This window comes from Staurois parvus, unplaced genomic scaffold (assembly GCF_062004578.1).
Source record: "Staurois parvus isolate SC_StPar_1 unplaced genomic scaffold, SC_StPar_1.0 ptg002121l, whole genome shotgun sequence".
NCBI lineage: Eukaryota > Metazoa > Chordata > Amphibia > Anura > Ranidae > Staurois > Staurois parvus.
Genome location: NW_028319917.1, coordinates 194,265 through 208,430, shown reverse-complemented (window position 1 = coordinate 208,430; position 14,166 = coordinate 194,265). Strand labels below are relative to the sequence as shown.

The 14,166-nt window shown below is 47.8% G+C and overlaps 1 protein-coding gene across 1 annotated transcript in view; it reads left to right on the top strand.

Moving 5' to 3' along the window:
- Positions 1-13,274, top strand: part of LOC149432654 (uncharacterized) — a gene marked incomplete at its 5' end in the record, with an annotated part of 98,067 nt that extends 84,793 nt beyond the window's left edge. The window contains one exon of the mRNA XM_089665088.1: positions 8,269-13,274. Within this exon, the coding sequence (XP_089521214.1) occupies positions 8,269-8,276 (8 nt within the window). The remainder of the gene's footprint in view (positions 1-8,268) is intronic.
- Between the last annotated feature and the right edge of the window lie 892 nt (positions 13,275-14,166).

Below are 14,166 nucleotides of genomic sequence, written 5' to 3'. Positions count from 1 at the left end.
CTTTTTTTATGACGTATTGTACTTGAAGCTGAATGGATTCAGGAAACCGAGGAAGGATCTACCTGCCGGGATGGATCTTAGGCCAGGATCTCACGTCTGGGTGGACTGAGCCTGAAGGAAATTATGTGTGCAGCTAGAACTGACAATTAGACTTTGATGAGGAGTGAAGGGATGATGAAAGGTGCAAGTCAATACTTACCTTCCGAACAAAATGGTTGTCCCTGGACCAATATGGTCTTTGGATCAAACTAAAAGCATTTTAAAATCCCCCATGCGTGGTCCCACTGTATGTAGGAACCCACCCTCTGTAGCTCGCTCCTGAGATGGACTACAGGATGTGCATAGAGCTGACCGGAAGTGAGGGGGAAAAGGAGAGGTTCAGGAGCTTACAGGGACATTTCGAGGACGCAGAAGAACACAATAAGAAACATTTTCATGAAAAAATAGATTATAAAGCCAGATTTCAGTGATTGTAATAGATTACAGGGGCCGAGTATGGATTACTTTTGGAGGACAAGGATATGGATTATCACGTTATGTAGAATCCACTTACAAACCCATATTTTGGGGTATGTTCTGTCAGACGGGGTGTGCCTAGGGACCCCCAGAGCAGTCTAAAGTTTATATGAAGCGATAGGAGTACTATAGGTCTAGATCAATGGTCTTCAAACTTCAGCCTGAGGGCCTGATGTGCCTCTTTGCTCGCCTTTATCTGACTCCTGGGGCACTATTCCTGACACCAATGATGGGACACTATTCCTCCCACTGACACCAATGATGGGGCACTATTCCTCCCACTGATACCAATGATGGGGCACTATTCCTCCCACTGACACCAATGATGGGGCACTATTCCTCCCACTGACACCAATGATGGGGTACTATTCCTCCCACTGACACCAATGATGGGACGCTATTCCTTCCACTGACACCAATGATGGGGCACTATTCCTCCCACTGACACCAATGATGGGGCACTACTCCTCCCACTGACACCAATGATGGGACACCATTCATCCCACTGACACCAATGATGGGGCACCATTCATCCCACTGACACCAATGATGGAGCACCATTCCTCCCACTGACACCAATGATGGGGCACTATTCCTCCCACTGACACCAATGATGGGGTGCTATTCCTCCCACTGACACCAATGATGGGGCGCTATTCCTCCCACTGACACCAATGATGGGGCGCTATTCCTCCCACTGACACCAATGATGGGGCGCTATTCCTCCCACTGACACCAATGATGGGGCGCTATTCCTCCCACTGACACCAATGATGGGGCGCTATTCCTCCCACTGACACCAATGATGGGGCGCTATTCATCCCACTGACACAAATGATGGGGCGCTATTCCTCCCACTGACACCAATGATGGGGCGCTATTCCTTCCACTGACACCAATGATGGGGCGCTATTCCTCCCACTGACACCAATGATGGGGCGCTATTCCTCCCACTGACACCAATGATGGGGCGCTATTCCTTCCACTGACACCAATGATGGGGCGCTATTCCTTCCACTGACACCAATGATGGGGCACTATTCCCTCTACTGACACCAATGATGGGGCACTATTCCTCCCACTGACACCAATGATGGGGCGCTATTCCTCCCACTGATACCAATGATGGGACGCTATTCCTTCCACTGACACCAATGATGGGACGCTATTCCTTCCACTGACACCAATGATGGGGCACTATTCCCTCTACTGACACCAATGATGGGGCACTATTCCTCCCACTGACACCAATGATGGGGCACTATTCCTCCCACTGACACCAATGATGGGGCACTATTCCTCCCACTGACACCAATGATGGGGCACTATTCCTCCCACTGACACCAATGATGGGACACTATTCCTCCCTCTGACACCAATGATGGGGCACTATTCCTCCCACTGACACCAATGATGGGGCACTATTCCTCCCACTGACACCAATCATGGGACACTATTCCCTCTACTGATACCAATGATGGGGCACTATTCCTCCCACTGACACCAATGATGGGGCACTATTCCTCCCACTGACTCCAATGATGGGGCACTATTCCTCCCACTGACACCAATGATGGGGCACTATTCCTCCCACTGACACCAACGATGGGGCAATATTCCTCCCACTGACACCAACGAAGGGGCACTATTCCTCCCACTGACACCAACGATGGGGCACTATTCCTCTCACTGACTCCAACGATGGGGCACTATTCCTCCCACTGACACCAACGATGGGGCAATATTCCTCCCACTGACACCAACGATGGGGCAATATTCCTCCCACTGACACCAACGATGGGGCACTATTCCTCCCACTGACACCAATGATGGGGCACTATTCCTCCCACTGACACCAATGATGGGGCACTATTCCTCCCACTGACACCAACGATGGGGCACTATTCCTCCCACTGACACCAACGATGGGGCAATATTCCTCCCACTGACACCAACGATGGGGCACTATTCCTCCCACTGACTCCAACGATGGGGCACTATTCCTCCCACTGACACCAACGATGGGGCAATATTCCTCCCACTGACACCAACGATGGGGCACTATTCCTCCCACTGACACCAACGATGGGGCACTATTCCTCCCACTGACACCAACGATGGGGCAATATTCCTCCCACTGACACCAACGATGGGGCACTATTCCTCCCACTGATACCAATGATGGGGCACTATTCCTCCCACTGACACCAACGATGGGGCAATATTCCTCCCACTGACACCAACGATGGGGCACTATTCCTCCCACTGACACCAACGATGGGGCACTATTCCTCTCACTGACACCAACGATGGGGCACTATTCCTCTCACTGACACCAACGATGGGGCACTATTCCTCCCACTGATACCAATGATGGGGCACTATTCCTCCCACTGACACCAATGATGGGGCACTATTCCTCCCACTGACACCAATGATGGGGCACTATTCCTCCCACTGACACCAACGATGGGGCACTATTCCTCCCACTGACACCAACGATGGGGCACTATTTTTTCCCACTGACACCAATGATGGGGCACTATTCCTCCCAGTGACACCAATGATGAGGCACTATTCCTTCCAATGACCACTTCCCTGTCCGAACACAGATCCACGAACCCCACCGCTGACCACACAGGACGAGACAGCACCAGTCTTCTTAAGACAGGAAGTAAAAACTGCTTTATTTTAATACAAACACAAGATATATACACAGGGCGGGGAAATACAACCAGGAACAGGAAACACATCAGCAGGCCGCCCCATCAGGGGGGAGGGCTGCCGGAAACACCACCAAGACACACAATAGAACAATGGGATGCAGCACATGGCCGTGAACAATGGACAACCCCCATACCAATATTAGAACATTTCACCCTGTACCCCTAACAGGCACAGGGTGACTTACACATAATGGAAACATGGGGAGCTGATACAGGGGTCCCCCCACCCCCAAAAGTCACTCCCGTCACATATCTCCCCTTTCGGCAGGAGACTAACGTAGGAGTAAATCACAGACAGCGAACACTGAGGGATGTCCATCAAGTCAAAGTAAGGCTGACGTCCTCCTGTCCCAATGCCAGACCTTTTTCTGGGGTTGTGTCAGTGGAGACCGAAGTCCCATCCATGGACATCAGCTGAAGCTGCCATTGTAAAGTGCCAATTGCATCCTCTTCCTGTAGCTCCTGCAGTGCTGATTGTTGTGGGCAGAGGTCACCCACGCCAGGCCCTGATGCCAGCTCTTCTGCTGGAGGCTCTCCGGCTGGTTCCTCCTCAGCAGAAAAGTCAATCAAATCCCCAGTCTCTGGAACTGGTATCTGGAGATTGGGGTTCACCATCTCCTGTCCGTGGAATCCAGAAGATGTTACCAGTGCTGGGCAGAGTTCAGTAATGTTTGGCTCTGTTCCCAGCTCTTCTGCTGGAGGCTTACCAGGTTGTGTTTCCTCAGCAGAAAAGTCTATCAAATCCCCAGTCTCTGGAATTTCCACTGCCGATTCTTCGGCATGCTGCCGAACATGTTTTAGCAGTTGCCTGTATGCCCTTTCCAGATGCAGTTCTTTCTTCAGCAGGTATTCCAGATTTGGTTCAAGCTCTGAGACCCCTGTGAGACCGAACATAGCCTCTCTGCCTTCTCGCAACTCCTCCAGGGTAGGTTCTCCTTCATCGCCAAACACAAGAAGATCTGTAAGGCTCTCCCACAACAATCCAGGGTCCCCAAAGTCATATCCCTCCGGAGAGCATTCTGTTGTCACCCCTAAATATTTCTGCTCTGCGTACCACTGCAGAGGCTGATATCTGTTGTCCAGCTTTATCTCCTGCTGGACCAGCCTGTCCAACTTGGCCACCCATTGCTCCTGGGGTCGCTCTCCCAGGAATAGCATCCGTAACTTCCATTGGTCCCTGGCCCGTTCCCCTGGGGTTGGATAGCACTTGCCCTTGTCCATACCAGCAACCTGGAGGGCTCCTCTCCAAAGGACCACCCGAATCCGCTGCCTGAGCTCCAGGTACTCATCCGTAGACACAGTCCTTCATTATTATTATACAGGATTTATGCCTCCAACAGTGTGCTCAGCGCTGTACAATATACAGGGAGACAATACAGCAACAATACAGTTCAATACAAGAGGGATAGGAGGGCCCTGAACCTGGGAGCTTACAATCTAAGAGGGAGGGGCTAGTAGTACAAACGGTAGTAACTGTGGGGGATGGAGTGGTTGGAAGAGTAGAAGATTCCAGTATTAGCTGAGGGAAGGATAGGCTTCCCTGAAGAGAGAGGTTTTCAGAGATCGCCTAAAAGTGGGCATAGTAGGCTGTAGTCTGATAAATTAGGGTCGAGAGTTCCAGAGGATGGGGGAGACTCTGGAGAAGTCCTGGAGATGAGCATGGGAGGAGGAGACAAGGGAGCTAGAGAGCAGGTGGTCCTGCAAGAAGCGAAGAGTACGGTTTGGGTGATATTTGGAGACAAGATTGGTGATGTAATTTGGGGCGGAGTTATAAATGGCTTTATACGTTATTGTTAATGTTTTTAATTTTATCCATTGGGCAATGGGAAGCCAGTGGAGGGATTGGCAGAGAGGGATGGAGGACACTGAATGGAGCCCAGTGGAGGGATTGGCAGAGAGGGGTGGAGGACACTAAATGGAGGCCAGTGGAGGGATTGGCAGAGAGGGGTGGAGGACACTAAATGGAGGCCAGTGGAGGGATTGGCAGAGAGGGGTGGAGGACACTAAATGGAGGCCAGTGGAGGGATTGGCAGAGAGGGGTGGAGGATACTAAGTGGTAGCCAGTGGAGGGATTGGCAGAGGGGGGTGGAGGACACTGAGTGGAGGCCAGTGGAGGGATTGGCAGAGAGGGGTGGAGGACACTGAATGGAGGCCAGTGGAGGGATTGGCAGAGAGGGGAGGCAGATACAGAACGGTTAGTAAGGTGGATGAGTCTGGCAGCAGCATTCATGATAGACTGAAGAGGGGATAACCTGTGATAAGGTCGGCCAATGAGGAGGGAGTTACAATAGTCAAGGCGAGAGATAACCAGGGAGTGAATAAGTTGCCTAGTGGTTTCCGGGGGTTAGGAACGGGCGTATCTTGGAGATGTTGCGGAGGTGAAGTCTACAAGATTTGGACAGTGATTGGATTTGGTGAAAGGACAGATGGGAGTCTAGGATTACACCTACTTCCCTGGCATGATGGGAGGGACTGATGGTCGTATTATTGATCTTGATGGAGAAGTCAGGGGAGGGGGCACGGGCTGGGGGGAATACTAAGCTCAGTTTTGGAAAAATTGAGTTTGAGGTAGTGGAGTGACATCCATGCCGATATGTCACTTAGTAGGTTAGTAATGCGAGTGGAGACTGAAGGGGTGACGTGAGGAGGAGACTGAAGGGGTGAGGTGAGGGGTAGAAAGATAGATTTGTGTGTCATCAGCATAGAGGTGGTAGTTGAAGCTGTGGGAGTTTATCAAGTGACCAAGGGAGGAGGTGTAGATGGAGAAGAGAAGGAGTCCAAAGACAGAACCTTGAGGGACCCCTACAGAGAGAGGGAGTGAAAAGGAGGAGGCAGCATTATAGGTAACGCTGAAGGAGCGCTGCGATAGGTAGGAGGAGAACCAAGAGAGAGCAGAGTCTCGGAGGCCAAGAGACTGGAGTTTTTTGAGGAGGAGGGGATGGTCAACCGTATCAAAAGCTGCAGAGTAGTGGCCATTGGTTGGGAGGAGTACGGAGTAGTGGCAATTGGTTGGGATGAGTACGGAGTAGTGGCAATTGGTTGGGAGGAGTACGGAGTAGTGGCCATTGGTTGGGAGGAGTACGGAGTAGTGGCCATTGGTTGGGAGGAGTACGGAGTAGTGGCCATTGGTTGGGAGGAGTACGGAGTAGTGGCCATTGGTTGGGAGGAGTACGGAGTAGTGGCCATTGGTTGGGAGGAGTACGGAGTAGTGGCCATTGGTTGGGATGAGTACGGAGTAGTGGCCATTGGTTGGGATGAGTACGGAGTAGTGGCCATTGGTTGGGATGAGTACGGAGTAGTGGCCATTGATTGGGAGGTGTACGGAGTAGTGGCCATTGGTTGGGATGAGTACGGAGTAGTGGCCATTGGTTGGGATGAGTACGGAGTAGTGGCCATTGGTTGGGATGAGTACGGAGTAGTGGCCATTGGTTGGGATGAGTACGGAGTAGTGGCCATTGGTTGGGATGAGTACGGAGTAGTGGCCATTGGTTGGGATGAGTACGGAGTAGTGGCCATTGGTTGGGATGAGTACGGAGTAGTGGCCATTGGTTGGGATGAGTACGGAGTAGTGGCCATTGGTTGGGATGAGTACGGAGTAGTGGCCATTGGTTGGGATGAGTACGGAGTAGTGGCCATTGGTTGGGATGAGTACGGAGTAGTGGCCATTGGTTTTAGCTGTTAGTAGATCATTAATGAGTTTTAGTAGGGCAGTTTCAGTGGAGTGTAGTCCTGGGGCATGATACAAGAATGGTCTGCAGCAGCCCCAGGAACTCTAATGCCAGGTCCATATCTCCACTGGGGTGACTGACGTCTCCTTTCCTGATCTTGTATCCCGGTGGTGGTTTGGACGTGTTCACAGCTTGGAAGCACAATCCCACCACTGCCACCAATGTAACGGAACCGGACCCGACTGTGCTAGGGTATTTCGGTTAGACTCCCGTCCGAACACCATCTACGGACCCCACCGCTGACCATGTAGGACCATACAGCACCAGCTTCTTAAGGCAGGAAGTAGACCTGCTTTATTTTATCACAAACACAAGATATATACACAGGGCGGGGCAATACACCCAGTAACAGGAAACACATCAGCAGGCCGTCCCATCAGGAGGGAGGGCTGCCGGAAACACCCCCCATTAAACCAAGCCACACAATAGAACAATAGGATGCACCACCTGGCTGTGAACAATGGACAACCCCCACACCAATACACAAACATTACATCCCATAATAGTTTGCTAGAACAATGGGATGCAGCCGCATGGCAGCAAACAATGAACAGCCCCCACACCAATATTATAACATTTCACCCCGTACCCCTAACAGGCACAGGGTGACTTACACATAATGGGAACATGGGGAGCTGAGACAGGGGTCCCCCCACCCCCAAAAGTCACTCCCGTCACATATATACATACACACATATATATATATATAAATATCTACATACATATACTGTATGTCTTTAAAAATACAAATCTACATTTTTGGAACGCATTTACAAATATATGTTAAAATGACTTTTTTATATGTTAAAAAAAATCTGAAGAATATATATTTAAAAAAAATATATTTTTTTAAAATATATTCTTAAGATTTTAAGTTCCCTACCCAGAACTGCAAAATCACGTATATATACCTGATTTTGCACAGCCGTGCCGCCTTGTAGCAGTATTTCTGCTATAGGGCGGAGCGGAAGCAGTTAATCATGGGGATCCTATGATTAAGCTCTGAGGGGCGGAGCAAAACACATTTGGGGGGCGTGGCCTGACAGGAGCCCAGGCAGAGACGTGCGGCTTCGTGGGATCCATCCAGTTGCTTGGAGCCGAGCTGAGCCCCTTCCCAGGCCCGCACTCACAGTGGTGGGCATAGGATTGCTTCCCTTTGTGGCCCCTGTTTTTCATTACCAGTTTGCAGTTTATTATTACATTTTGTTACATTGTTTCATGTTCTATTCATTGATCTCATAATTAAAGCTCCGTGTTATTCAGAATATACATTTTCTCTTTCATGTTTGTCTCTTCAGAACGTTGATTTCCACCTGAATGAAAGGATTTCTACCTGAGCTTGCCCTGAGCATGGCAGCATGAAATTCCGGAGGATGGGAGGTTGTGATGTTTATCCGCCTCTCGTGCAATCAAAAAATTGGCGCTTACAGCAGCATCAGAATGCACGAATGTTAGACTTTGTACCCCACGCAGCAACATCCACCAACGAGACACACAGCATTGGGGGTCATTCATTTTCATGAAGCAACTGGGAAAAAAAAAATTTCTTTTCTTTTTTTTTTTTACTTGGGAGTTAAGCGTCAAACAAATCTTAACGCCAATTTTGCAACTTTGACGTATGTTAGTAAATCTGTACGCATCGTCATGCCGGTGAATTATCCCGCATATTTCTCGGGACAGATTGGGCTTTCATTTGGCGGTAAACGGTAATGGAAATCTCCGAATTGTGTTTTTGTTTTTTTTATTTTATTTTTGTAAATACCGAGCACTTTTACCCCCTTCCTCTCCGGGCCAATTTTAAGCTTTTGGCGCTCTCACATTTTGAATGATTGAATTGTGCAGTCGTGCAACACTGTACCCAAACTAAACTTTTATCAATTTTGTTCACACAACTAGAGCTTTCTTTTGGTGGTATTTAATTTAATATTTTTTGCTAAATTAACAAAAAAGACAAACAATTTTGAAAAAAAAAAACAAAAACCCATAAGCCCTAGTCCTGATTGTTTTCACAATATGACCATTTGTTTGCAACTCACCCCTCCCATTGACTTTCATTGAAACTTCACTCGCAGCCACCTGAAATTTGAAGGGACATTTTTAAACTGCGACTGTGCCTTCATGTTTAGTATTTCAGAGACATACTATGCATCAAAATGTAGGTCTGGGTCTTGTGATTCTCACAATATAAAGTTCTTTGCTGTCGGATTTATACTTTTAAAATTATAACCATTTGAAGATGGCAACCACCAGTGAAGTGAGCAAGTTGGAGCAGTTTGTTTATAAAAGCTCCTCTCAGCTTGCTGTGAGTGAGTGAGTGAGTTGCCATAGCAACTGAAGGTGAGTCAGCAGGCAGCTAGACTGTTAGCTGCAAAATTAAAGTTGAAATGCATTTCTCCCTCTGTCAGGCTTGCCATGTGCACTGCTTACATTTCATCAATCACTTGGTTAGGGTTGGCTGCAAGAACACTTCACACAATTTCCCCACAAATTGTACTTTTTCTAGTTATTTATTGCTACACGAGTTGGAGTATACACAGTATATTTGGTATATTTTTCACTTATTTGTGTGCACATTAAAATGGGGTTTTGATGCAGATAACTATCTGCAAAGTTGGTTTTTGAAGTCCCATCACAATTTACACGTTTGCATAGAGATAAGTGTGTTAGCACTGAATTGAGTGGATCGCTAACAGACGTGGTTTTAGTGTTCACCACTTGCAGTGGATTCACGTGTGGATTGTATTATAATGATATGAATTGTATTAGATTTTCGATTCATATATAGAATCATACACAGAGCATCAGACAGGAGCGAGGTCAGGATCAAGCCGGGATCATACACAGAGCATCAGACAGGAGCGAGGTCAGGATCAAGCCGGGATCATACACAGAGCATCAGAGAGGAGCGAGGTCAGGATCAAGCCGGGATCATACACAGAGCATCAGACAGGAGCGAGGTCAGGATCAAGCCGGGATCATACACAGAGCATCAGAGAGGAGCGAGGTCAGGATCAAGCCGGGGTCATACACAGAGCAGCAGACAGGAGCGAGGTCAGGATCAAGCCGGGATCATACACAGAGCATCAGACAGGAGCGAGGTCAGGATCAAGCCGGGATCATACACAGAGCATCAGACAGGAGCGAGGTCAGGATCAAGCCGGGATCATACACAGAGCATCAGAGAGGAGCGAGGTCAGGATCAAGCCGGGATCATACACAGAGCATCAGACAGGAGCGAGGTCAGGATCAAGCCGGGATCATACACAGAGCATCAGAGAGGAGCGAGGTCAGGATCAAGCCGGGGTCATACACAGAGCAGCAGACAGGAGCGAGGTCAGGATCAAGCCGGGATCATACACAGAGCATCAGAGAGGAGCGAGGTCAGGATCAAGCCGGGGTCATACACAGAGTATCAGACAGGAGCGAGGTCAGGATCAAGCCGGGATCATACACAGAGCATCAGACAGGAGCGAGGTCAGGATCAAGCCGGGATCATACACAGAGCATCAGAGAGGAGCGAGGTCAGGATCAAGCCGGGGTCATACACAGAGCATCAGAGAGGAGCGAGGTCAGGATCAAGCCGGGATCATACACAGAGCATCAGAGAGGAGCGAGGTCAGGATCAAGCCGGGGTCATACACAGAGCATCAGAGAGGAGCGAGGTCAGGATCAAGCCGGGATCATACACAGAGCATCAGACAGGAGCGAGGTCAGGATCAAGCCGGGGTCATACACAGAGCAGCAGACAGGAGCGAGGTCAGGATCAAGCCGGGGTCATACACAGAGCAGCAGACAGGAGCGAGGTCAGGATCAAGCCGGGGTCATACACAGAGCATCAGACAGGAGCGAGGTCAGGATCAAGCCGGGGTCATACACAGAGCAGCAGACAGGAGCGAGGTCAGGATCAAGCCGGGGTCATACACAGAGCATCAGACAGGAGCGAGGTCAGGATCAAGCCGGGATCATACACAGAGCATCAGACAGGAGCAAGGTCAGGATCAAGCCGGGGTCATACACAGAGCAGCAGACAGGAGCGAGGTCAGGATCAAGCCGGGGTCATACACAGAGCATCAGACAGGAGCGAGGTCAGGATCAAGCCGGGATCATACACAGAGCATCAGACATGAGCGAGGTCAGGATCAAGCCGGGATCATACACAGAGCATCAGACAGGAGCGAGGTCAGGATCAAGCCGGGGTCATACACAGAGCATCAGAGAGGAGCGAGGTCAGGATCAAGCCGGGGTCATACACAGAGCATCAGACAGGAGCTAGGTCAGGATCAAGCCGGGGTCATACACAGAGCATCAGACAGGAGCGAGGTCAGGATCAAGGCGGGGTCATACACAGAGCATCAGACAGGAGCGAGGTCAGGATCAAGCCGGGATCATACACAGAGCATCAGACAGGAGCGAGGTCAGGATCAAGCCGGGATAATACACAGAGCATCAGAGAGGAGCGAGGTCAGGATCAAGCCGGGATCATACACAGAGCATCAGACAGGAGCAAGGTCAGGATCAAGCCGGGTCAGTAATGGATAATGAGCTGGAAACAAAGGAACGGGAGGGGCTGCCGATAATCCAGCCATCACTGAGAAGAGCTGCAGTCCTTATAAAGGCCACTAAGTGTCAGCAATTAATGCACCCTGCGTGTGCTGGTGCGTTTTCGTGCACAAATATGCATGATTACGTGTCGCATGCGCACTTCTTTGCGCTAATTGGCGTGGCCATTATGCGTATTGGCGCATTTACCCGGGCTTCCTCATCTTTTCCTCTGACAGTCAGGACAGTACTGATATCCCCCAAATGTCAGGACGGTACAGATATCCCCCCAAATGTCAGGACGGTACAGATATCCCCCAAATGTCAGGACGGTACAGATATCCCCCAAATGTCAGGACAGTACAGATATCCCCCAAATGTCAGGACGGTACAGATATCCCCCAAATGTCAGGACGGTACAGATATCCCCCAAATGTCAGGACGGTACAGATATCCCCCAAATGTCAGGACGGTACAGATATCCCCCAAATGTCAGGACAGGACAGATATCCCTAAATGTCAGGACGGTACAGATATCCCCCAAATGTCAGGACGGTACAGATATCCCCCAAATGTCAGGACAGTACAGATATCCCCCAAATGTCAGGACAGGACAGATATCCCCCAAATGTCAGGACAGTACAGATATCCCCCAAATGTCAGGACAGTACAGATATCCCCCAAATGTCAGGACAGGACAGATCCCCAAATGTCAGGACGGTACAGATATCCCCCAAATGTCAGGACGGTACAGATATCCCCCAAATGTCAGAACAGTACAGATATCCCCCAAATGTCAGGACAGGACAGATATCCCCCAAATGTCAGGACAGGACAGATATCCCCAAATGTCAGGACAGTACAGATATCCCCCAAATGTCAGGACGGTACAGATATCCCCCAAATGTCAGGACAGTACAGATATCCCCCAAATGTCAGGACAGGACCCGTTTTTGCAAAGTAGACAGTACAGCGTATTTCATAAGAGGCATGTCGAGTTTTTTGACGTTGTAATTTTTTTGTCATAATTTTTTGGAAAATTAAGAAATGGAAAAAATTATTTTCACAAATTTTTTTTTCTACATCCTGTCACCAGTGCAGTCCAGCGTCAGCATATAACTGGCATGGCGGTGATCAGGGACACTGGTGACAGTACGAAAAAAAAACTGATAATTTTTGTTGTAATTATTTAAAATAAATAATTTTTTTATTTTTCATTAAATTTTTTCTCTTTTTTTTCCATATTACACTATGATCAAAGTAGTATAATGTTATCATAGTAACATTGTACTACTTTGGGGAAGTGATCACTTTTTCTTTTTTTACACAATTTGATTGCTTATAGCAAAGAATTTCTTTGCTATAAGCAAGCAGTTAATGGCTGTGATTGGCCCAGCTTGTGCATGTGATCGCTGTGACCGTTCACAGCTAGACACCCTAGTATACAATGGATGGCATGAATGAAGCCATCCATTGTATACAACTGTCATGTGACCTGCTGTGATTGGTCACAGCAGGGCACATGGTAGTGGCATTGGGGCCGGTACACAGAACTGTCATCGGCCATGTCCGGGGTACACGACTGTGACAGATTGCTCCGCAGCGCGGTCCTGCGGGTACGTATGTAATGTATGTATATATTATGTGTGTGTGTATAGATATATATAAAATATTTAAATTATTGTGATGTGTTAGAACAGATAGTAACAAATGAAAGAATAAACAAACATTCCGCATGTCTAATAAATCTGTCTTATAACATTTATCATTGTGTCAGTATCGGTGAATTTTGAAAATTTCCAAAAAAAAGCTCAAATTGCTGAAAGTTGATAATAAATATATTTGTCTTCAAATCATATAAACTTGCAAAATGCCTATTCAGACACAGAACAATCCACCTCATACGTTTGATATGGAACGTTATGAGCATTTTTTTTAATGATCTTTTGGGCATTTTGGTGTTTAGTAAAAAATTTTATTTTTTTATAGTTTGTATGGTTTTTTTTTTTTTTTGGTTTGTTTTAGCTTTTTGGTATTGTTAACCACTTGACCTCCAGAGGATTTACCCCCCTTAATGACCACGCCTCTTTTTGCTACTCGGCGCTGCACTAATTCAACCGATAATTGCGCGGTCATGCAACGCTGCACCCAAACAAAATTTACGTCCTTTTTTTCACACAAATAGAGCTTTCTTTCGGTGGTATTTGATCACCCGTGCGCTTTTTATTTTTCACGCTATAAACAAAAAAAGGCCAAAATTTTTGAAGAAAAACAATATTTTTTACTTTCAGCTATAAATAATATATAGTAAACTCAAAGTTGGTTATAAATTTAGGCCAAAATGTATTCTGCTCCATGTTTTTGGTGAAAAAAATCCCAATAAGTGTATATTGATTGCTTTGTGTGGAAGTTATAGCGTCTACAAACTATGGTATAGATACTGCGATTTACGCCATTTTTCTGCTATACTGCGCTGCGCTAGTTTAACGGACAATTGCGCGGTCATGCAATACGGTACATAAATCAAATTTACATCCTTTTTTTCCCCACAAATTGAGCTTTCTTTCGGTGGTATTTGATTGCCTGTGCGGTTTTTATTTTTTGTGCTATAAAAAAAAGGCTGACAATTTTGAGAAAAAAAAACAATATTTTGGACT